The sequence below is a fragment of the Clarias gariepinus genome, chromosome 13, assembly GCF_024256425.1.
Source record: "Clarias gariepinus isolate MV-2021 ecotype Netherlands chromosome 13, CGAR_prim_01v2, whole genome shotgun sequence".
Classification (NCBI taxonomy): Eukaryota; Metazoa; Chordata; class Actinopteri; order Siluriformes; family Clariidae; genus Clarias; species Clarias gariepinus.
The window spans coordinates 15,700,001-15,726,319 of NC_071112.1; the positions used below are offsets into that span (position 1 = coordinate 15,700,001).

Genomic DNA, 26,319 nt, shown 5'->3' on the forward strand with positions numbered 1-26,319 from the left:
GAAAGTTTGACAGCAAAATGAGATATCTCCATTTTTGAAGTTTACAAAGCAAGAAATATTCCAATAAAAATATTTTATGCATGTTTGTTTGAGTTGCAAGAGTGTTACAAAGCACAAATGGCTTTGCTTATACCAATGTGAATTTGCACCTCCCACAATTTTGTCCCAATGGATAATTCAGCCTACTGTACAGTTATGTTTGAAGTTATTTAAGTTTATTATGCAATTTAGTAACAGAACAAGAATTATAGCAAATCCAAACTTTAATTGTGATTTTATAGTCAAATTTTGTTACTTTAAACAGTAAGTAATGGCAGCAAGTTAAATTATGGGAAAAAGTGTTAAGTTTTGTGCCACACAAAACTCAGTCTTGATTGTTGAAGATAATGAGGAACACTATAAACGACACAAACAATACAATCTACAGCATCATCAGCCTCGTCCTCCAACACATGCATCTGATGTCACTTGTACACTAATCGCTTCTTTTACATGTTGTATTTACGTGTTCTATTTCTCAACTTATTTCTTATTCAATCACTTATCTTCTATACCACTTTACACTGTACGCACTGTTGGGGGGCCTGGAGCCTATCCCATCACAGGGCACATATACACACAGACATACTCATTCACACACTACGAGCAATTTGGGATCACATAATATTGCATGTTCTCCTCGTTTTGCGTAAATTTGCCTAAGCTGCATGTCTTTGGACTGGGGGAGGAAACCGGAGTTCCCGGCGGAAACCCACCAAGCACGGAGAGAACATGCGATATTATCTGAAAAAACTTTTTTTTGGTCAAAATGAGTAAAAAGTCTAAAAATGTTTAGGTGGATTTGCTGTCAAACTGTTCATACACACTAATATACTCCAAACACGAAGAAAGCAGCAAAAGATTGACCTTGCTGTGACAGAGATCCTGTTTGTTTAAATCAATTTCAGAATCTAATCAGTTCATCTGCTAGTTAGAAGGATAATTTCATTTACATCGTACAAACATTAAACCACTGGAACTCTAATGAGAATCACAGACTGACAGATAAACAGGCAACCTGAAAACATAATGTCCCCACATAAACATACAGTATCTCAGTGTTTACTGGATAGTGTTTGTTCCACCTGGACGCACAGCGTCTCCATGTGACGACTGGAAGATCTCTAAAGGAGCGTAACCTCATAACGCACACACTTTCCCACCCTGAGCTTTGACTCTCTCAGGGTCGTGATGAGTGTTCACTTTTTTTTTTTTCTTTTCAATGAGCAGTCACTGCCTAGCCTGCCAAGTTCCATAAATCCCTGCAGGCTGTTCCGGAACAGTTTTATTAATTGTAAGCATCCTGAAAGGAAAAAAAAAAACTTTTAGTTTACTTTTAGAAGGTTGTCCTGGTAACCGACTCAATCACTGCCTCTTAAATGGACACTGCGGCTTTTAATCGCAGCGAGCCTGTTCTTGGGGACTGAGACAGACAGAAGCAGTATAGAAATCACACACACACACACACACACACACACACACACACAAACACAATACTGGAACACTATGTTGCCAACAAAGAATTTACCAATTTACGAATTTAAAATGAATCAAAATTAGACAACACATATTGATCTGTGCGTGTGTGGAGCGAACCAAAATACCTGCTAACAGCATTGAGGATTGTTTAATAGACAGACCACACATATATATATACAAATGTGGAAATAAAGCAAGGGGACAGAGACAGAGGCAGGGGAAATTGGAGAAAGAAGAAGAGTTTGGTCTGAGGCACGAGATACATGAAAAGAAAAAAAAAAGCGGATAAAGAAAAAAGAAAAGCGAGCCGCTGAGAGAGGAGATACGGTGGTGGTGATGAGAATCGCATGAAACGCCACCTGCTCCAGCTCCATAAAGCAGCAATGCGTCACGCTCACACAACCTCTGTAACTCTACCATTGCAGGCACGCTGTCAGACATAATGCAGATTAAACCCCCCACACGCGCACACACACACACAAACACACCATACATGCTCTCTAAGCTTTTCCCTCTCTTTATGTCAGACACACAGCCACACAGAGCTGCCATTTCCATCAGCGCTACAACCCCCACCCACCCCAAAAAGTCTCTGTTTTCCTCGGTATCGACGTAATTATTAATCCGGAGTTTGAATACGTAAATCTTTGTAATTCTTGATAAAGGCACTTGTAGCTCCAGTATTGGACAATAATTTGGGCTGAAACCGATGTTGTAGGTATCGACACATTAAAGCAGACATATTAAATTCAAGCTGAAAAGATCAATGTTGTTACTGAACAAAAGGGCTCCTATGGGAGCAGCTTTCTTTCTGCGTTTCTAGGAAAAAACATTACCTTTTTGGATATAATATGCACCAACAAATAATCAGAGAGAGAGAGAGAGAGAGAAAGAGGGATGAGGAAAGTTTGGTTAAAGAGGAGCTTTGATCAGTAGAGGCATCAGAGCGTGTTATTTTAGACAGAGATCTCTTCCTGCTGTCAGTAAACACTGAAGGCATTCTCAGTCTGCATTCACACACACAAAAAAACACACAAACACTAACAAGCATAGTCGCTGATTGATGTCTGACTAAGATGAATGTGCAACAGAGGAAGTGAATGTACATATGTTGAAAACTCGAACTGTACTGGCATCCATTTTAGCAACGCCATCACTCGATGTGAAGGAGTGTGATCCGTGAGTGAGCCGGCCGTAGAGGGGGGGTCACATTACTATGAGTTCCATACTATGGCTTACAGGCAAATAAAAGAAAGAAGAAAAGGCATTATATTTCCTGCTTTCTATCTTACTGTAAGATATGACTAATGGTAGGGGTCACTGTGCCCGATGAGCAGGAAGATTAGTTCTGACCTTGGCTGTGACCTCGGGAGGCTTGGAGAAGAGGGAGTGATAAAGTACAGAGGGAGGAGGAAGAGGTAGCGGCTGGCTTCGCCATTGCTTGTCATTATGGTTTGTTTCCACTGCAAGCGAAGCTGGTTATTAATTTCATTCCTTTATGATTCACAATCTGCTCGTTTGAAATATGCCATATGCTCCGAGCAATTGGAGGATGACGAGTGTCAGGATCGGTCCAATAAAGGCACCCTAAATGAGGCTGATTTACGGGCCATGGCTTACAGCGAGTGCCGTTCTCTATCTCTCCTTCCCCGTGATAAAGCCTTGAATGTGGGCAAACAAGCACGGCTCCCAATCAATCCCCCCTGCACAGGAGATAAAGGCAGGCCACCCAGCGTATATATACACACACACACACACACACACACACAAACACATGCACGATAACAAACATGGAAGCGCTGTACATTTTTATTAGGTGGGCATGCAATCAATAGAGTCTCCAAATCAGTTTGTATTAATCAAGAACAAATATACTGACCTAACACAGAAGTAGCCTGCTTTATCTATCACTAATAAAAATTCATTGAGACAAGGTGAGTACATGGGATATAAAATGAATGAGGGATGAGGCCCTATCTTCCTGCCCTTGCTTCCTTTCAATGTACCACTACTCCGCTTCCTTCTTTCCTTATGTCCTTCATCAGCATGGCAACAGCGAAAAAGCCTGCTTTTCCATGCGAGTTCCTTTTATTAAAACACAACATTTGGGTAAACAATGAGAAGAGTTAACTAAAGTTCTGTTTATGGTGCCATTCTTACCTTATAGAGATGTTGCTGTTGCTCCTCTGACATCATCAGCTCGTGGCTGTCCGTCACGATGGACTCCATGTCCATCAGCCAATCCCAGAGTCCCTGGTACTCACTCTCGAACTCTGATAGGCTGAATGGAGAAGAAAAAAAAAAAAGTGCTGCTATGTTAAAGGTGCCCTGTAAGAGAAAATTCAGGTTGATAAAAACTGCATTCTGTCCTCGTCTTTGCTGCTCATCTGGCTGGAGAAGGGTGCCCGGGCTGCACGCAGCTCTTTTTACTGAGGGAATATTTGACAAGTGGAGGTAATTACTCTGTCCCGTTAGAATGTGGCGCCGCGGTGCAGGTAAGTGAGGTGTGAAAGGGGTCGGAAGCAGAAGGGATCTTTAACCTGCGTATTGAGTGACGGATCCTGAGCCAGAACAACTTAATTAAACATGACTTCACCTCCCTATTCCCTGAGCCTGCCTTCATCCCCGACATGAAAGGACATCAAATATTTATGAAAGGACCAGGAGCCATTGTGTCCATGCTCACACATGCGCACACACACACACACACACACACCACATACACACACATTCCAAAGACGTACTACTGCATGCAAGCACATGCAAACAAACAGGACAACAAACGCACACACACACCGCTACACACGCATACACACGCATACACACGCATACACACGCATACACACACTATCTGTTCTTTAGTGTGTGGGCCTCAGCAGGAGGGCCATGTGTTTATAAGCATAAGTGGAGAAATTGTTTTGCATTCACACTGCTTCAGAACACTTTGACAGTTATGTCAAACTAGCGCCATTTTCTTGTCGGGCTTTTATAAGCAATCCAGAGAGTTGTCCCCAAAGGAAGAAAGAAACTATGAATAAGATTACACAAATAACTATCAAAAAGCGAGAGAAAAACCAACACTTCCCTTTTATTTCAACTCAGCCCAGACACAAACTTAACAGAAGAGTGGGGACTGAATTGCACTGCTACATTGGTAATTTCAACAACCGATGTGGCGTGTATTTGCACACCCAAGCAGGCGTTGATGAAACAAAACAATCGAGGAGTGAATATGAATATTTAAGCTAGTTGGAAAAAAAATATATAAAAAACAACGCTGAGCAGTCAGATGCAACTGAAAGACTGAAACGATGTAAGATCTCACTTTACAGTTTAGGACATAAATATATACAAATATATTATACGACTCTGCCACTGCAGAGCAGCATTAAAAAAATTTGTCAGGAAAACAAAACTAACAAAATGAGGTAGGAATGTATACACATTCAGTATCCATGCATTTATTTATTTATTTATTTTTTGGTTAATTGCTATTAGACCTGTAGGACACGAAAAAGATTTTATTTGCCATTTAAACTTAATGCACTTCATAATGCTGTGCCACACCTGGCTGTTCTAGGTGAAGCACATGTTTCTGTTCTATCCCACAACCTGCTGCACTACACACATCAACCAAGGCAGAGCTTAGAATGCTTTTTACCAGGTGGATTAATCAGATTAATCAGTGTGAATGGATGATAGATGATCTATTTAGAATGCACAAATATAAAAACACAACAATAAAAATCAGCAAAAATATTTAACTGCATAAAACTCTCCTTTACTATATTAATTTATTTTATAACACTGCAATAAAATATTGATTCAAAATTAAGAGACCAGATTCAAATAACCATCTACTTGTATTGTAAAAAAAAAAAAAAAAAAAAAAAAACCAACAAATATCCATCCCTTATATATAACAACCATCTGTTAGACATGTCAGCTACCGGCTGAGGCCCAACCTCCAGCCACCCAAACTGCAGCTTTTACTCACCCAGTGGTCTAGTTGATAAATGTATGATCTGCCCAGCTTGGGCTTAAATAAATGTTTGAGTGTTCTCCAGAAGGTAGAAACAGGCCCAGGAAAGCTACAGTGTTTTTCCTCCTTTCCTTTTTACATGCTTTAACATCAGCTCTGAGGGGGCGATGCACGATCATGAGAGGTAATCTTGTACTGACCTTTTTAAACACACCCCACACCTCACACCCTGCGTCCAGCCCTAAAAGGTTGCCCTGCTTATTGACACCTTATCACAGCTCATGTAAAGTGACACTTTTATAGAAGCTGATGTTTAATTCATGGCGCTAATACATAAGCTTCCATTCCGTCACCGCTCCACGGCCCCGCCGAACGTTCTTTAAAACGGACTAAGTTTTTTGAATGGCAAATGTCCTGTGCCTGTGCGCATGTGTGCCCTACAGCGTCGTGATGGAGCAGCAGAAGCGGAGAGAGGCAGCCCAGGCGATAGCTTTCGACAGCTCCTCCCTCTAGACATGTTTCTAAGCAAAAGGTAAGGGCCAAAAAGTCAAAACAATGAATCCCTGAGCAGGCAGCTCGTCATTAAAATTCAAAGGATCATTACAGTTTTTTTTTTTTCAGCAAAATAAATCATTAGAATGAAGGGCTTAAAAGGATTAAAACGATGCTTGATTCAAAGCCAAGGCACAGAGGCAAGTCCAGCCTCCAGAGTTCTTCTACTGCATTAGTGTGGAGGAGGAAGAGAGAGAGAGAGAGAGAGAGAGAGAGAGAGAGAGAGAGAAAGAGAGAGAGAGAAAGAGGGAGAGAGGGTCGCCTTTTAACTGACGGGACAAATTTTACAAATTAGCTTCTTGTTTTAGGACCAGTTTCACAAATTGAACATGATGGAGGATATATTTGTTTAATTTATGCATAAGGAGTCATATTATAGGATTGTAAACCATGCCAGGGACATTTAATAAAACACAAATAAAAAAGGCTTATATAATGTTCATGTTAAAAGCCAAAATGTGCGTATTTCCTGGCCGATTTTGTCTCTGACCTTTGCCCTGTTGCTAGTGTAATCTGTGAATGGCTGCTCCTGTTGTACCTGCTGGACTTGGACATGAAAGAGACGTTTTTGTTTCTGCTGGAGCTGGAACAGCACTGCTGACTTCCAAGTTTCACACTCATCTGATCCAGAATATCCCTCTGGGCCTCTCGGTAGCACTGCTGCACCTGTCTCACACACACACACACACACACACACACACACACACACACACACACACACACACACACACACACACACAAATACATCAGAGTGCATAGTCCTAAGCTTCTCATTTTTTTTACATACAGACAGGTGACAAATTAAAGGAAAATAACAGCTCGGTTATTTGGTGACAATTTTTTTTTTGCTAAGATGTTTTTAGCCAAAATATGAAATATGATCACCGAATTTGATTTTGGACCGCCGTGTGAGACAGAGCTGAGATATAGTTTGGGATGTATGTTTAATTCCAAGACTTGGAAAAACAAAGGCAAAACACTGAGGCACCATTCTGACAGCTTACGGTAACCCAACCTCTTATTAAACCAGTTTATATTTTTTCCTTTAATTTGTCACCCATCTGTATTTACAGTAAATTCTTTACTGAATACACGATAGCTACAACAGTTGCCTTTATCAGAATTCCATTATTATATAACAAAGTGCTTTAATAATACAGTCCCAACAGCACACAAAGCACCAAATACTAGAAGTAATGAGTTCTGTGCGGAATAAGTGCCGTTCTTTGTGGGTTATAGTCACTAAAGTCGCAAGCAATTTTGACTTTGCAAACCAGTGAGGGGAAAAAAATAAAAGTTCCTGCTGTGCATCTGTGCTCGAGAAAATTGGCTACATTGGGCGAACGGAGATCAGTTAAAGCCCAAAATATGCGGAGATGAATCTGCGGCAAGCCAATAAAATTTCCAACAGCCTGCTTTGATTTTTAGCTCATTTCTTGACACTGTATGAAGCGCAGCGGTTTGCATTCCTTCCAGAAGGCACACCGCCTGCTCTGCAGATGCGTCTATAAAGGTCAAACAATTCCACGAATGCAAACTGCTCCTCAATCAAAGCTACCCTTGATAATAAACAAGCAAATCAACAGAAAGATGTGTTGCCTTTTCATTCCATTTATTGGGCGGGTATCAAACGCTCGGCTCTGGCGCTTTTCTCATTTGGGAGGAATGAAATGAACCTAACTAGGAGCTCCAAGAAAATTAGCGGCGCAAGTGCGGTGCGTTCGCGTCTCCCCCCTCGGAGGAATTTGCTTTCATTTGCCTTCATTTCGGATTCACTCAGCTCACTCGCTGATGCCATGTCAGGATCCTAATTACCCAATCCCGCTGGAGCTGCTTACACACACAATAATGACTAATGCCCGCCACAGACAAAAGCAATTTCTCCCAGCCACCTTGACTGTGAAGACCAGTGCGGAGCTCTGACTCCGGGTGGCACATGTGAATCTGAAGAGTTTGGAAATCAGACGGAATGCTTCTCCCGCTGATTAGCCATGACTAGCTTTCACTTCAGCTTTACAATCTCAAGCAGAGGCATATGAGAAATCTATAAAAGTCTATGACAGGGCTGGTGGAAAATACAGATCCTTTGGGTGAACATGAGAAATATCAATACTGTAATATACAGGTACATGTATTAGAGCTTCTGCACTTGGTCTGCCGATGAGAGTATTGGACAACTGTATATTTACATATGACTATTAAAGCAGTGCCTCGTATTTATTTACATCACTGCAGTACACGGTATTTCACACATAAACTGAGAAATGCATGTTGCATAGGCAAAGCATATTATGACTGGGTTAAGTAATAAAAATCATATAAAAATCAGATTAAAAAGCATGTGTAAAAAGCATGCATAAACATTTGATTAACATGTCCTTTACACGAAGTGTCAACATTCTACATTGTACTATTAAATAACAACAATGTATATGTATATATATATATATATATATTATAAGACTATGTAGCTTGTCTATCATACACGTCCCTGAGTTTGTGTTACTATAGAATTCATAATGTATTAGAATGAGCACATTAATACATATAATCATGTGACTGGAATTACAGCCAGGACTGCTACGTAGTAGTGCTCTGCTATTACAGAGATTTAATTAACAATAGCACTGAACAATTTAACTTACATCGTCTTTCAATGAACACAGAAGCTTGTATGGATTCAGCGACATGCAGTAAGGAAAATAACCCGACCGAAGCAGCTTACAGACCTCCTCCGCGTATTCTCTATTCCTGTTTCAAACAGAATTACTGAAAAGTCAGCATCTCTCATGCTGTCAAAAACAGCGGTGCTTTAAAAGATCTAGTAATACACAGGGGTCAATATAAATTTAGATCATTTGTAACTCCTGTCTCGAGAATGCGCGCGTTATGTAAATTTGATCAGAATCTGCTGAATCAAGTCGTTTTAGGCTTTTTGTTTACATGCCAGTACCAATTTCATAGCCCCTTGAAACTTCCGCAGCTCTACGTCCCCTGAGACTCAAGCGAGCGATCTCGCTGTCAATCACACACTGGGAGAGCGCTACAGTGATCATCACTTCCTTTGCTTCTCCCCCCTCTGACTTCACACATGGATATAATTACAACGAGCTTTTAGATATCAGGCCGCAAGGAAATTAAATGTATGGTAAATATTAATAATTTATAAACCAGGCTCTAAACATTATGCGCTTCCAGCGGTTCTTACTCAAAAAAAAAAAAAAAAAGAAAGAAAGGAAAAAGTCAATAAGAGTGCTTAAAAATTAGCAAGAGGGAATATTAGATGTTCTAAAAGCTGTTGAAGTCCAAAGCAAAGGGAGAAAGGTTCCTTTAAGTTAGGACTGAGATTGATCCATATGGGCCTCTGACATGAATAATAAACTCATAATCTCTCTCACAAATACTGTTAGGACCTGGGGCAAATCCTCTATCCCAATGTCTTCCATTCACAGTCATGCTACCGTAATGCCTTCTGCAGCATGAGGAAATTAAAGGCAAATAGAAATTAGGAGTTAAAACAAAGCTGCTCTGGTGCAAAAAAAGACAAGATGAGATAAATATTGATAAGGGTGAAGTATTAATGCTTTACCAACACCTGACATAAATGGCATTTTCACTAATGGACTACAACAACCTATGAGGAGGAGATTTATAAATTTATGAAAAACCTCCAGAAAAGCCTGCCAAAAAACAGCATGCCAAAAAACAAAGACAAAAAAAAAGAAAAAAAGAATGGCAGGTAGAAAGACGGATTTGGAATAGGATTTAGAAAGGCGGCTATAATGCAAACAGTGATAAAGAAAGCAGCAAGGGAGCTATATAAATTAACAAGGAGAACTATGCGACTCTGGTGAGCAGTAGCAACAGCAAAAATGGTAGCACAGGGGTTTGTGGCTACCTCTTAAACTGGATGCTTAAGCGATATGACCAAGCACATGGTTTGTTTATTTCTTTATCGTCTTCTCAGAATGCAAGGAGCATCGTAGGAAGATTGAAAACTGTGGGAAGGCTCCTTGCACCCCCCTATACCCCCCAGCGCCCCCCCTTTTCTTCCTTCGTCTGGTGTTCCAACCAGCCAGAACATACATCGGCCTGTTTGAAATGTCTCCCATCAGACTCGTCCTGATGTTCCCAGGCAGTATCGGAGCGCGGCGCGGCGCAGGCATGCTCAGAAAATAAATTCAGTCGGGAGTTGTGTGAGCTCGTGCCAGCAGTCATAAACGCCAAGAGTTCTATCAAAGCAGCTCATAAACTTGCAGGTACAATAGCAAAGCTTTAGCTTCACAGAATTCCGAGAGGACTTCCATTTTGAGTTGGAGGGAAATAAATAAATAAATTAATGAAAATCACGTTCTGATGGGGAGGGATATAATTCTTTTCAGCATATACTGGTTCATGGGAAAGAGAACAATGTGGGTTTTATTTCCTACCGTACCTAAATGCACAGGAATATTTGTGCAAACAGGAAGGCCTTGGAATTCATTTGTAAAACTACTACTTTCCCGACCGGCTGCTGTAAAAAGCCCCGGTTTAATATGTAACCCTGTCTCCTGACGTGAATCACATGACTTTACGGACCAAAATAATGGGAGTTATTACAGCGTTGTAAGACAGGAGTTCCTCTCATTCCTTCATGCTTATCAGTCCTCCGCAGCTAAACAGCCTCTGATATAAGCACATTCATGGCCTGTTGTTGGCTGCTTCATCAAATTTGATGATGTGAGCAGTTAAAACTGAAGGCCATATTTCTGCAGCTATCTATACAGCCAGTGGAACGACCAACAATCAGACCAGAGCGAAAAAATAAATAAATTGTTGGGGCTTACAATATATACATGTACAGAGAGAGAGAGAGAGAGAGATAGGATGACTTGTACAGTACATCTGCAACTTGTGTGTGCGTGAGATATTTTTGACTAATGTTCCACACAATTAACTAACAACTGACTATAAAACCAGGCCGAATTCCTAAAAAACATTGTATAGAGCTAGCATTACAGAGCATAGCCACATTTAGAATTCCTTTGACCTTGAGATTAAAGCACATTTCCAAGTCTCAGCCCCAGTGGAATAACAGATCAGTGATCTTACCTGCCTCCCACTCCTTCCCCTTTAAGAAATATCTGAGGCAGTTGGAAAGCTTTAGCTGCTGCAACATTTATCAGGGCGTGAAATTAGCAATTGCTAGGAGCTAAATTGCTGCCTCTTATTTAACGTTGTTGCTGAAAGGTGACATTTAATCGCTGATCCCCGTTTTCAAGAAGTCTAAACACCTGGAGACCCACGAGGAGGAAGAGACAAGGAGGCCTCAGACCATGTTCACATTATAGATTGCTTGGGTGAGGCGGGGTTAGATCGATCGCGTGATCATCAACATTTTCAATCTAATACAGACTAGTCGCGCTTAAATATGTGTTGGCTTGCTGAGCTAGGTCATGCATGCCAAGCGATCAGATAAGCTGTGTGGCAAGAATGTCAAACTAGATAGACTTATTACCAGGGACAGCACTTTATGACTAGTACATGGGCTCTGAGCGGTAAGAAACGGACGCTTTCCACTTAAATACTTCGAACTTCTCTTTTCCGAATGTTTCAATGCACCCCTCGTTTCTTCTCCTCTCTCTGTTACTCAAAAGAACTTAAAAACAAAGGCATTGAGGGGAAACTACTTCAGAGAAACACTTCCTTCAAAAATCCTCGGACTTCAATTCGACTCTGCTTCTTCAGCAAAGCTTGACAGACCGCGCCGAATGGCTTAGATGAAGATATTTTGAACGCCGAGCCAAACGCTTCAGGCAGGTGCTACATGAGAATCCATTAATATAGGTAATTAACATTAGGCACCATTTTAATTAACATGCAAACTAATTAAGAAATAATTAAGAAACATGAAAAAAAATCTGATCTTAATTCTAATCCGGAGGAAATGCGCTACCTCTGTGCGCCTTCTTTTTTTTTGGGTGGGGGGGGTTTGAGGAACAGAAAAAGAGCTGACTTATTTAGGAGGGGGCTTGACTTGAAAGCAGGTTGCATTTCAAAGTGGATTGGGAACGAAAAAAAAAAAAAGATTAAACAGGCACAGATCTTAGATTGGGCTATGTCAGGCTCTCCTGACTACTGTGTTGGCCAGATTGCAAAACACTGGGTCAGTGTATTAGCAACACACACATACACACTGACACATGGAGGACAGAGAGAACGAACAGAATGAGAGCGAGATAGAGACAAATAGATTTCAATTAGAGAGTTTTTCTTATGTGTATTATTTTGATTACACAGGTTACATATGTTTCTAATCTCACTTTAATGAACATTATATACTCTTACTTACGTAAATATTGTTCACACTGACAGGTTCAGCAAAGTCAACCCCCCAAAAAAAGCATGAAATACATTGTATGCACGTAGGACATTCGTTGCAGGAGTGACTCCGGGATGTCCGCAAAGCCGAGACAGAAGGAAGAATGCCTTGCATGAAGTAAGTGCTTTTAAATGCTCCTCGTAACAATCACAGAAAGAAATTGATTTTAGTAATAAGAGAGAGAGAGAAAGCCATTGTGGAGATCGATGCGTAAAGTCAGAACGCAGTGTACAGAGCCAAGCTTACTATTTCATTAACAGTAGGACAAAAACTCCAGAACCATTCGCAATGACAAATGCCCGGGACTATTATATGCACATTTCAGGTAAGTGCTTTGGGCCAAGTTAAATTCGATTTCTTTGCCCCATTGTATCTCTATTTATTATTTGTTGTATTTGTTCCAGATGGAGAGAGCTGGTGCTGCAGACAGAGTTCCATCGGCTCCGGAGAAGCAAGTCTCAAATAAACTCGCTAAGAAAAATATTACTCCAACTTCCACGCTCCAAAACCTTCTATTCCAGAGCACACATATACAGTACACACACACACACACACACACACACACATACACACACACACATACGCACAATCCTAAACAACAGTTGTGTTTCACTCTCCAAAATCAAACTTCAAGGTTATGATAAAAACGTAACAGCTTACAGGGTTCATTTGGACAATGAAATTTTCATCGTAGTCACATTATTAGCTATATCACAAATGCAACAACAAGCCTGTGTGTGCACGTGTACACACACACACACACACACACACACAGTCATAAGGTACAGCACCATCTGATGACCTTGGTCTTCATTAGCTGTGGTTATGAGCTGTAAATGGCCTGTCGAAAAACGCCCTGTTCTGTGTGTGTGTGTGTGTGTGTGTGTGTGTGTTGCTAAGGCAGGCAGCAGAAGGCAGAAGGCAGCCTGGCCAGGAGGAGGGGTTAACGTGCTGAGGGGAATCTTAAAGCTGAGCTCTGACAGCACCTAAATGGCTCTGACACCTTAGCGCCCGCTCTCAGTCATAGCAGTAAGCCACCTTCAAAGTTGCTGTCAGGTAAATGACCTTGTATTCCATTAACTGATAATTAAATGGATTTATTCCACTAACGGTTTTAATTAAATTGCTGGAAATATTGATTACCTCTATCATCTCTCTCCCCCCGTCTCGAAAAAAAAAAAAAAAAAAAGGTTTTAGGATTGTTTATTTAGAGAAGGGGAGTGAATTAAACGAGATTGGATCTCTAAGAGACCGAAATAACACTTCTTACCATTGCTGCCCAAAGAGAAAAAAGGCAGACGGGGAGGAGGTGGACATATTTTGATGTTTGATTAACTATTTTGAACTCTTTTTTTTTTTTGGTCACCGTAACCTTAAAACCTAATTAAAGCCTCGGCTTTAATCAGACGGACAGGGCCTCTATCAAACACAGTGGGCTGTCAGTCTTGGAAATCCTAAGCTCCTGCTCCAGGTGTGTAAACAGGAGACAATGAACACGGGGTTATGGGAAACGATCTCCCGGTGGTTGGTGAGGCGGAACCATGCCATTGCCATAATGCATATTGGGTTTGCTTGTGCTTGTGTCATAAGAGCTCTGAGGGAGAGACAGAGAGAGAGCGCCTCAGTAAGACCCCCTACGTCCACTGATGGACGAACTAATTATGCATGAAATCAAATATGATTTGTAAAAAAGGGTTTGTATGAGAAACTCTAAAACAGGATGTTGCTGGAGCCAAGTGCTTGGCCGGGAACGAACAGAGCACCGACTAAAGGAAAGCAGCGAGCAGAGTGAATGGCTGCTCTTATTTGTATTGTTTTCATGAGGTTTGAAGTACCTCATTTTGTTGAAGCACCTATGCAAGTGGGTGTATAGAAAAACGTAGCTGAAAACACCAAATCAAATGAGTCGCTTTTAATTGTAAGCTAACGTGGATCCATCGCTCCAGAGGTTTCACAAAAACAAGAAAATTAGATCAGTCATACTCATTTATTCCCCTCATGGGTGGTATGAAAACGTTATTGTGTTGTGGGAAAATTAGCAATAATCACAGGGCATTTTGTGTAATTCCGTGCAATTAGGTGCGATTCAAAGTCAGCTGTGGCAGGGACAGGAAGAGCGCTGGCTATTGTGCAAGGCGAAATGTTTTCGATAAACTGCGATTAAGATTCTAGACTTTCGTCCCCAGTGCGTCAACAAATGTAGCATGTTGACAACAATAGTATAGATGAAGCCATAAAAGAAGAAGAGACAAAGTGAGAAAGATAGTGACAGAGAGAGAGAGAGAGACACAGAGAGAGAATATGAAACACATAGTGCTTGAGTGCAGGAACAATCAGAGTAGACATCTTATACACACTTAGTTAGAGTTCTGCTGTAAAGTACGATGTGCAAATAAAATGAAATAGAAGAAACAGGAAGACCAGATAGAGTGCCTTTGATAATTGAAAATTCAATCAATATTGTGTGTGTGTGTGCATGGTACAGTACTGTAGGTTAGTGCCGTGTGCTGTGCTATATGTCTGTGTGTGTGGTCACTTCTCCTGTGTCTCATTCCATACCAGAATAATACTGTATGAGACCCCCGACAGCAGAGCCTTTCATCCTGTCATGCAGATTTATACACTATAAAATCCTGGTGTATTCAAGGAACTAGTGCTCTGATAAACCGTTGTTTATTTAATACAAGATAGAGTCGAGTGCATTACATCACACCCGGAGGTCAGCATGAACACTTACACTTGGCATACATCATATGTCCAACCAGTGTAGAAAAGAATATTCATGTTCATTGACAGATGACGCTTTCTAGGCATAAATATCTATCTAACTAAAAGCGCTGGCCTGTCAACAGCACACACACACACACACACACACACAAATGCACAGAAAAAACCCAGCATGAGCACTTCACAAAGCCTGGACACACACTGGCACAGGCTCACCCATGGGACATCGTCTACACTTGAGCTGAACAGGAAGCTGTATTGCACAAAGAGCACTCACTTCATGTTCAAGGCCACTATCACTGACTCTGCTACTAAATATCACAGCTGGAGCACAAAACACGAGTAATCCAGCCGGCAAGGTGAGCTGTGTTCTCAAAAAAAAAAAAAAAAAAAAAACCCAGACATTTATAACTGCCACAGCGCCGTAATGGATTTCATCAATTTCGAAAAAAAAAAAAACACAAAACAAGAAGCATCACTGGGGTGGAATCTAATGGGAAAAAGATACCTGTGCATTCACAATGAGTGAAAATGTTCAAGGTATTATCGCCAGGGCCGGCACTGTTTATTGAAAAAGCGATAAAAGGTGATATATTTTGACAGTAACGTTATAAATGGCCGTTCATTTGTCATTATTACTCAGTTACAGTTTTTTCATCGTGTTGGGCTTTGTGTCAAAGTGCTTTATTCAAGGAGACGGCAGTAAAATTAGAAATATCACACACGCAGTAAGATATTCCATCGGTTTAGGGCTAGCACGTGTTAAACTCACTAGGTTGTTATTAGTTTTGCTCGATCTACAGAATCTGCGACAGACATCATTGTTCTCTGTCTAGCTATCAGCTAAGTCAATTCTCAGCTATCTGACAGTAAACAGTTTGCAGTTTTCAGACGTAACGAAATGCGTGCGCATTTGTGTTTCCCACAACACGCACAATTCTCAATCATGTCGCCTATCCATCCGGCCTCCTCATAAACGGTTCCTATTCGGGAACATGTGCCGGACGGAGCGTGCCTTGAGATAAGGCGGTTCGTCTCAGCTGCTGTGTGACACTCGGTGACTATTTAAAAGATGCATCAGCCAGTTTTTTGCTTTAGCAACGCCAGCCTGCTTTTACACTGACATCATCCGGAACAGGCCAGAGAAACCAAGTCTGCTCTAAGCACCAGTCATGATTTTACCTAGTATAATCTTTTACCACTTGCAGCATCTGTCCCTATTGGCCATCAAAGACAAAGAGAAATTATTACTCTATATTTATCAAAGAAGCCACTGCACAGGGCATGTTTTTTTTTTTTAGTTCCACTGGAACACTGCACCTGTGAGTTTCACATACAGCCAAAGAAGAGAACTGTATCACTTCTCTATTCACCCTGAATGCTTTGGAATATATTTCATGAGTGGGTTTTATTTTTCTCCCCCCTTCAGCCTCTTTTCCATCCTCCTGTTTTGCTTCTCATGCATGGCAGCTAGCGCATGCAGCTTCAGCGCTTTGGCCAGATTTCAGGAGGAAGAGATCCAGAGGGCAGACATTATAATTTTATATCACTTCAAGACAGGAGAGAAGGAGAGAGCGAGAGAGAGAGAGAGCAAGAGAGAACCAACGAGAGTAAGGGGGGAACAGAAGGCTCCTCTGGCGGTGGGAGAGATCTCAGAGGAGGTGTGATGGGATGCGTTTCTCCGCGTCTCACCTGAAAGGCAATCTTAAATCAGCAGCCGTGATACGGTAATTCCACCGCTCATATTTCATAACATGGATGACACTTTTATGTTTAGCAGATTGGCCATAAGCATTACAGATATGGGCGAAAAAAACAGGCTGAATATGAAGAACAAAGAACCAGGGACAACATGCTGAGCAAAAGCTTCAGCCTAGGAAAACCATGGAAAAACTTTCACTAGCAATGGCTTTTACTAAAGTGCGAATGACTGCAATTGTAGCCAGCTTTTTTCCCTCCCTAAACAGGCAGATGGTGGCCTGGGTAGCGATCTAAGCTTATTCACAACTGCATCACAACGTGCTCAATTGCTAATCCACTGTGCACTCTGGTCCACTGACTACAGTGTATCTCTAACACCTCCGGTATTAATAATATACCGCCAATTCCTTTCAGATGGCTCTCTTTCCTGCTGAAGGCTTGTTAAATATTCATTGACAATTATTCTACGCTGACTGAAGGCTAAGTGCTTAGAGAGAGAGAGAGAGAGAGAAAGCTATGCAGATATTGATGATCGCTCCTCGCAGTCACAGCCTGCAGATCCCAATCACACGCTCACTAGACGAACCAATAAGCAACGACAGCCATGCAAAGCGCAAAAGTGCTGCTGCTATTAGCAAACGAACAAACATGTCAATGACCTGTGTCACCAAATAGGTCAAAACATAATGGATTTAATAAAATAATCGAAATTGCCGTCATTAGTATGAACACAGATATGGCCTAAGCAACAAACTTGACCTCTTATCACTATGTGGTACTGATATAGCACAATCAGTGCTGATTATAAAGAGATAAACATTTAGGCATGGAATGATAGCTGGCACTGAGCTCATGATAAACAGAAAATGTCAGTTCAGATTCTTTTCCTAAACACTCATCAGGGCACACATAAACACAGTCACATACTCATTCACACACTACAGGCAATTTGGGAACGTCAATTAGCTTAACCTACATGTCTTTCAACTGTGGGAGAAAACCAGAGTACCCAGAGGAAACCCACCAAGCACGGGGAGAACATGCACACAGATACGGGACTCGAGTCTGGCCGGAATCGAACCCGGACCCTGGATGTACAAGGTGACAGTGCTAACCACTACACCACCATGCCGCCTTTTCCTAAACAATACACCAGAATAAGAAGTATAAAAACAGTTAACTCCAACAGCATTCAGTAGATGGTACTATGCATTTTTGAGCTGTTTAAGTTTCACATTTATCTTCCTCAAGGTCAGGGGGATTCCAGACCTTATTCCAGACACAGAGCATGGGGCAAACACAGCCTCCAATGATGATCAATGGAGGGCAACATACAGAGAAACATTCACACACTTATTCACACCTCAAAAATTTTAATGTCATCAATTAACTTCACTCACTTACCAAATTTCTAGGAGCACCTGTACACATGCTTAAACATGCAATTATCCTTTATGTAATCATGTGGTAAGAAGGGTAAGGTAAAGCAAATATTATATACGCCCAGGTTACATCATACATCAATCAGTCGAAATAACTGTTAAACGATAACATTAATACCACCTAAGATTTAGGTTCCCCTTGTGCCACCAAATCAGTTCTGACCCCTCGAGGCATGACTCCACAAGACCAGTGCGCTGTTGTGTCTGGCACCTTAACATTAGCCGCAGATCCTTTAAACGCTTCTCGTTGCAAGGTTTGGATCAGCCTTGTTTGTCCAGCATATCTCATGGATGCTTGATCAGATTGAGATCTGTAGAATTTGAAAGCCGGGTCAACAACTCTTTGTCTGCTAAGCCTTATACACAGCAAGCTGTGATGCTTAAATGCTGTGATGCATGAATAAGCTTTTGTTGTTTATGTACCAGTTTACTGGTACAGTATATAATTGATAATCAATGTTGCTGAAATCACCAGGTAGGGGTGTTGGTGTTAAGGCTAGTTGGTGTAAGTCACACATGCAGATTAGTTAAATGCATAAATTTTCAAGTGTAGGGTGTTCCTGTTAAATAGCAATTGCAGGTATATTTGTAATTTTTTTTATGAAGCAATGTAAATGTTTTTATTATAAGCTATGAATATGAATTTCATATGATTTGTTTTTAAATGCAGTTTTAATGAAATAATTTAGAAATCTGGGTCTTTTGGGGGGGGGGGGGGCATTTGAATCCATTAATCTATCTACCAAAGTAATGCATTTTTTTTTTCAAAAACGTATTGATCAGAATCTGCTTGAAGAGTGGTGAAAATGTATTTAAAGTGTTGCATCATCCATAGTTACTTTCTATGACATAAACAGGACAATGTCCTATATAGAACAGGACAATCCTAGAGAGGCCTGTTAGCCGTCTGGCTGTAGTTATGTTACTATTACTTATTAAGTCAATTTTGTTTTATCTGAATTATTACACAAATCTGTTCAACAACAGCAGGTGCCGGGATAATAGTAAGCATAATAAGTGTGGAAACATTTGATTTGTCTGGCTTTTTAAAGATAGTCCTACTTCAGTGTTAGTGTAATCACTATGAGCTCTTTTCTGCGGCAGTGAGAAAGTCAAGTATACCGATAGCACAACACCTCAGTATCACAGCTGGGTTATCAGATTAGTCTTTATCAAATTTGGACTGAAGTCATTAAACAGCGCGAGCATTGCATGTGGAAAACCTGATAACCACAAAGGAAATCAAAATCAAAATAGTTTCCTATTGCACTGTGACTTTTCAGAAAGGCACTCTGATTCTAATAATCACTAGCCTCAAGTGTGCATTGTTGCTTTGTTTGCAAGCGAGTTAGATCATCTTTGATCCGAATGCCAAGCTCAATAGGCAAAAAGGAACGAAAAATAACATCTGGTTTATATTCTTGACTTGTACAAGCATCATATCTAGCTAAAGGACAAAGAACCAGAAAAAAACTCACATGACAGCCGGTTTATTAATAATAAAGTAGATATGCATGTATCCACAGTATAAACATATAAACAGAATGAATCAAAATTAGTAGTAGGTAAAGAATAAAGCCTAGAAATGAACATGATTTCTGAACCAAAAACAGGTGGATATTTACATTAGAAACTTGTTTTTTGTTCTGCAGTCCATTTTTTACCTGCTAACAATATTCATTTCTAATGTGAAGGGGGGGAGGGGAGGGGGGGATTTACACAAGTTCAACCCTACCTGCATATTAATTCATATCGTTTGTGTGATTAAATATTTGAAACTGTCTGCAAAACTAGGCACTATTAACTTTTTCATAAAACATTCATTCCAATTGTCAAACTGCCATCGGCAAAAAACACTTAGAGAGGTATGTCAATATTAAATCACTTTATAAATTACAGCTGGAGTGCCTTTGCATGCTAATACATGCAAAAAGAACAGAAACAAATTACTACCTATTTGGATCGTTGATTGTATTTCATTTTTCACTTAGGGCCCAATAAACATTTTTCAGAGCATGTAGATGAATGTGATTTAGCCAAAACTATTGTTAAACAAGTTCTCCAATATAAAAGCTATACACAAATGTGTGTGTGTGTGTGTGTGTGTGTGTGTGTGTGTGTGTGTGTGTGTGTGTGTGTGTGTGTGTGTGTGTGTGTGTGTGAGTAAACCGATAAGCAATAACATTATCACGCAAAACATTAAGCCCAGTCTTGTGTAGGTTCCCTTGTGCAGCTCTGGCCCTTAGGGCATGACTCCACAAGTGGCACCGGGATGTGGGCAGGGGATCCTTTGGGTGCTTTGTGGGGGGGTGGGGGGTGTCTGGATTGTCCGGCCCAACACATAAGTGATTGGAATAGAATTTGGACAGTTTGGAGGCAGGGTGGACGGCCTTAAGCTCTTTGCCTGCTATGGCCCGTGTGTGACGGCTGGATGTTATGTATTGTGGCGATGCTTTTTCTTTTTTGGTTTTTAAGCAATTTTTGCTGCATTTCTGTGGGATTTATAGATCAGATGAGCCTTGGGTGCCCATATATATGTATTTATTTATGATTATATACATATACAATGTGTGTATATATATATATATATATATATATATATATATCCTTAGTACTAACTTTTATTTATATCAGCCGCATTTAATTTTCTTCCCATAGTGCATATTTTAAACGTGACTAATTTTAAGACCAACATTACAAACTTAAAAAGAATGCTAAAATGTACAAGACTCGTCCAAACCCGACCCCTCCTGAATCATCCAAATCCCAGCATGTCGAAATTATAACTCTGCAAACCTGCACCTAAATATGCATCCAAGTCTAAAATGTTCAATTTGAATTCTCAAAGTTAGCACTAATGTTAGATTTAGAGCATCCCTGACCATGAAAGTGAAGAGCACCTATAAACTGGGGTGAGGTGCGGGCACGTTCCCCTGCCAGAGTTTAAGTGCCACCTCGTGTAATTTCATTTTCACAAGCAATAACCCCAGGTCACTTTTAAAGCTTGGTGACTTTGATATACCTAAGACTCTTTCCATATGCATGATGGGCCTGTGTGCTGTGACACGGCGGCTGTTAACATATGCCAGTGAGTAGCACGACGAAGGCTGGGGTGCCTGCAGCCCCTCTTTCCCTCACATCGTTAAAGACTCAGCTAGAGAGAGAGAGAGAGGGAGTAAGGGGGAAAGTGAGAGAGAGGGGTGAAATGGCAGCCCTGGGGCAGACAAGCTGTCTCCAAGCAGCCTCTGATAAGCGGCCTGCTTGCCTTTTACATATACGCATCCATAAGACGGTAGTGGAATATGCCACAGACACCTGGCAGGGACCAAGCTTGCAACGCTGATACGTAGAGTGCTTTAAGCAAAGGTCTCCGTTGAGCCGTGGAGGTCCCTAACACTCAGATAAACCAAGAGGGGCAGGACTTCATCGGGAAATGCCTGACTGGAAATTATATATGTAAATATCATAGTAAATGCTGGCATGTCATGACGAGGTTGTTTAGCCGCAGGCCTTTCTGAAAAGCTGGTTGCAGGATTAGCCTGGACAGTGTAAAAAATTATAATAAAATAAATAAAAAACATGGTTTAATCAGAATTGGAAAAAGCTGAAAGTAGTTTCTATGTGGTATATTCATGATTTTATTCCACCACTCACGATTTTACCATTTACAGATACCCCGACAAAAAGCAGGCAGATAAAACCAGAGAATGTTTGAAGTGTGTGTTTATGGGCAGCATCAAACTTCCGGGCATGTGCCAGAGGTCCAGCTGGTTAGTTAAAGTGTCTTACATAAAAACAAGGCATTAACCTGGGGCTGGATGTGACTCTGTGGCATATTCAGTCCATGTTAATAATCTGAGGGATTCCAACCTCACCAAAATCCCTGTACACATGTAGGTCATCTCATTGTGCTCAGATATGTCCTGACATTTAGCTAAAGCATGGGATGGCTCTCTACATGCTGCTGGGATGCATTACCATGGCAATAAGAAAGACTACGTAAAGATGAGACTGATGGGATTTGGGCAACTCTGTTTATCTCATAATCACAATTTTTTTCAAATACAATGTTTCTGAGTCATACACAGTTTAAGCACTGATCGTGCACACATGGTGTTTGTTATTGATCTTGTCTCCATATTTTTGGAATTATTGCTCTAATAATAATAATATTATTATTACTATTATTATAATAACAAAGCAATAAGCACTAATTACTAGAATTCAGTTGTGTTGCACTATTATAAGATCTATGCCTGATCTTGCTTGCTTACTTCCTTCTCTCTCTCTCTATTTATCTCAGGGTACAGTATCAGCAATTACCATTTGACCAACATCCAGTCCTTGCTGGGACTTTAAGGTCCCTCAGAAAATAATTCCATAACACCAAAATGTGGATCAGAGCATATGTCTGGAGCAATAATAACAAAGCGTAATTGCTGTCAGGAGAGATGCACCCTGCTTCGCACACACCTTAATGGCGTTCTGGGGAAAGGCTTCATGTCCGGGCAGCACGTATATTATATCTCTGACAGCCCGCATTGCTCATTGGTGTGCCGTTTTTTAACCAAAGCAAATTAATAACCTCAAGCAGCACCTGTTGTGGTGCAGCATTAGAAATTAATGGCGAGGTGGGGGGAGACTCGTTGTCAAAAAGACCGCCTTGATAGCACTATCCGAATATTGTTTAGTCAGAGAAATGTGGACCCAAATGAGCACTAACAATTCCCTATACCTCCATCAACATGGCTCAATGAGCCATAAAATAGTTTGAGACACACAACCAAGGCATTTCCTATTGAGGATTCTCATCAAAAATAAACGTGACCTCTGGGTGTGTACATATGCAAACCTGCAATACATTGCAAACACAGGACAAGTCATGGAGACTAAATACTTTTAACACAGTAAACACTGTTTACTCGCATCCTTCTTGAGTACGATGTTTTAGAAAGGTCAGGTTTCTACCAATGCATGATGATTGATCACATTTTTTGGATGGAGGAAAGGACAACCCTTCACACCACATTGAGCTCTAAATTAAAACACAACAAGTTTTCATGGCTTCAGCATGATAGACATGTTGAGACACGCGTCAGACAGAACCCCTCCTGCACACATTTACCCCGACCCTGTCCTAAACACAGTCCTATTCATACGCGATGGGATTTGTGGCTCCTTGGGTGACCTTCCTCCCACTCTACCGGCCTGCCTCTAATTAGGCGATGCATCTGATCATCATTAACAGCTCTGAGATAATGAATCACTTGCTCCTCTCTCTCGGTTAATTCGCTATAACCAAGCGGCTAATGGCTGTCAACGCTGACTGATCACACTGATTGTGGTGACTTCTAATTGCAACAAAACAATTAAAAAAGCACCTCGCTTAGTTATGCGTCCCACACACACACACACACACACACACACACACACAAAAAAAAAAAAAAAAATATATATATATATATATATATATATATATATATATATATATATATAGATAATGTATAGAAAAGTAGGAAACAGGAGAGGGGAAAACAAGACGAGCGACACCAGCTTCGTATAAAACAGGCAACATTATAGAGGAGAGGCGACCTGTATGAATAGTGCTCATCCTCGTATGGGAAACAACAGCACTGTTGCGTCCTCCGCACACAATTCCAGAGATCTCTCGCTCCCCGCCACTGCACCCAGAGCCTCGTCATAAAGCGCAACATCTAATTGGAGTGCAATTACCTAATCACAATTGACAATTAAACAAAGAGAAATTGGTACCTAGAATGACTACCTCTGCAATTACACATTAAGTGCGAGGTATAAATTGAGTTTCGCACATGGCCTAGCATAATTGTGTGTTTGTGTGCGTGAGAGGCAAAAGCCTCTCAAATTATTCCTGCAACCACACTGACGTTAGCCCTTATTTACGCACAGGAATTCCGTCTTTTCGGCAAGTCTCTGCATTCTTCCCAAAGTTAAACAGCAAACCTCTAGGCCCTAGCCTTCAGCCCATTCCTATGCTAATAAACAGCCTTACCCTGCCCAGCCTGGCCCCGTGTTTGTTTATTTTGCTGAGTGAGCAGTGGATAGCCGAGGGCTAGCCGAGAAAAGAGTGGAGTGGGATTCGAAGGAGGGGAGAAGAGAGGAGCCAAGGAGGGATGAAGTGCAGGAAATGGGTGTGAGATTAGACCGTCTGATTGGGTTAACAGGCCATACCTCAGAGCTAGCATAAAGATCGCGGTCCTCCAAGTCATTAGAGTCCTCGTGTCTCTCAGTGGCCAGAACCTGGGCTTTGATGGTGTCCAGTGTGCGCAGCATCCAACCGTGCTGCCGGCGGATCTGCCTCTGAAGCTCCTGCCACTGGTGTGCAATCATCTGGAGCATGTCCCGGAGGCCTGCATGTACACACACACACACACATGTTATATTCCCATTAATACACACATACACAAGCTCATTTCCAGAGGGATGTGAAGATAATGAATTCATCCACAGACTACATTTATGTATTCGCATTATCTTCAAATTTGTACACCTATACATACATTTACAGAAAACAACATTGTGTCTATACACATCCATAAAATATAACCCAGTGTGGCAGTGTGGTGAATCCCTGATCATCAGTCCAGAGGTCCAGCAAGTCCCCCCCTACACATACACACACACACACACGTGTCTCCCACTAGTCGCCTTTCTTTAACGAGTCTTTAATGTGCTGTGATTCCTCCATTCATCATGCCTCCCATTTAAGCACCACCCCTACACACATTCCCTCATCTCCACCACAGCAAGTGCAACCACATCGCCACTAATAATACTCCAAACATTAGCCTAATCACTACCATCAGCATCTTCATCATATAAAAAGTGGTTTGATGTAGTCAAAGAATGGTAGTTTGATAGTTTCGTGTCAATTTTAATGTCTCTTTTTAGAGGAACTAATCCGAAGAAGAGAACTACTGAGGCTTTTACTTTTCTGTCACTTAGTAGAGTAAATCAACACTGATATATATTTTGTAATATATTTTCAGCTCATTCTTTTAAATGAATGCATGAAAACATGCTGTATGGGAAACTGTGTATGGTTTTAAAAATGGAAACGCATTCACATCTTCTTCATTTCATTTTAAAATTATTATTTAAAGTTTACATTTTTTTCTGTTTAATTAATTTTTTCCTGTCCCAATCCCCATATTTGCATCATGGTTTCCATGGTAACCTGTTGTTTAAAATTATATTGTAGAAACTTGATATTTGATTATGAACCAGTTCCTGGTGTGTTTTTTCCTTTGTTTGGAATGATTTGATCCCATGCAACTCTGGCTTTAATACTAAACCTACTACAACAACTAATACTACAAATCTAAGTTTGGTTTATCAGCTTGGATTATAATCTAGTTTTGTCTATTGTCCGTTGCTTTTTGGATTTGTACTTGGACATTTAGTTTCCCAGACAACTACACACACTCCATCATGTTAATCAATCACTTAATTTTTTTAATTATCTTTATATTTTTTTGTAAGTTTGTTTTTCAATTAACAAAATAGTGTTTTTGTAGCTTTTGTTGGAATTTTCATCAACTGTAATAGTCTTGGCTAATATAAGAGTATGAGTTCTGCATTAATTCCTGTGCACGCAGAGCCATTTCTAGAGACTCGACTCCTGCCATTGCCACAGTCTGCTCTCTCCAAATCCTGCTCCAGGTAATTAAAAACACACACATGAGGAGCAGGAGTGCCGCAATGCTCTGCGTGCATGAGGAGTTTTTGTCTATTGAGTGTAGCACCATGCCACCTCGCGCACCTGCCGAAAGCTTGGATTTGCTGAGTTGCTAGGAAACCAGGTATTAGGGGCCGGGGTGGAGTGTTGGGAGGAGATTTACTTATAATGGCAAAGTCTAATATATACACTGAGAGGATGCTCCAAGCCAAAGGAGATTAGATGTATAGGTATGTGTGTGTGTGTGTGTGTGTGTGTGTGTGTTTAAGAGATTGGTATAAGGGAGCTGGTGTGGCATGCTCTGATGGGCACGGTAAGA

The 26,319-nt window shown here is 40.9% G+C and overlaps 1 protein-coding gene across 3 annotated transcripts in view; it reads right to left on the reverse strand.

Moving 5' to 3' along the window:
• Positions 1-26,319, reverse strand: part of akap6 (A kinase (PRKA) anchor protein 6) — a 104,206-nt gene that overhangs the window by 34,772 nt on the left and 43,115 nt on the right. For 2 of the 3 annotated variants that reach the window (XM_053510489.1, XM_053510490.1), the window contains exons 7-9: positions 24,494-24,672; positions 6,591-6,718; positions 3,679-3,799 (exon numbers count right to left, since the gene is read on the reverse strand). The exons of the other annotated variant lie outside the window; for it this stretch is intronic. In XM_053510489.1, coding sequence (XP_053366464.1) covers positions 3,679-3,799; positions 6,591-6,718; positions 24,494-24,672 — 428 coding nt within the window. The remainder of the gene's footprint in view (positions 1-3,678; positions 3,800-6,590; positions 6,719-24,493; positions 24,673-26,319) is intronic. 3 annotated transcript variants of the gene reach the window in all.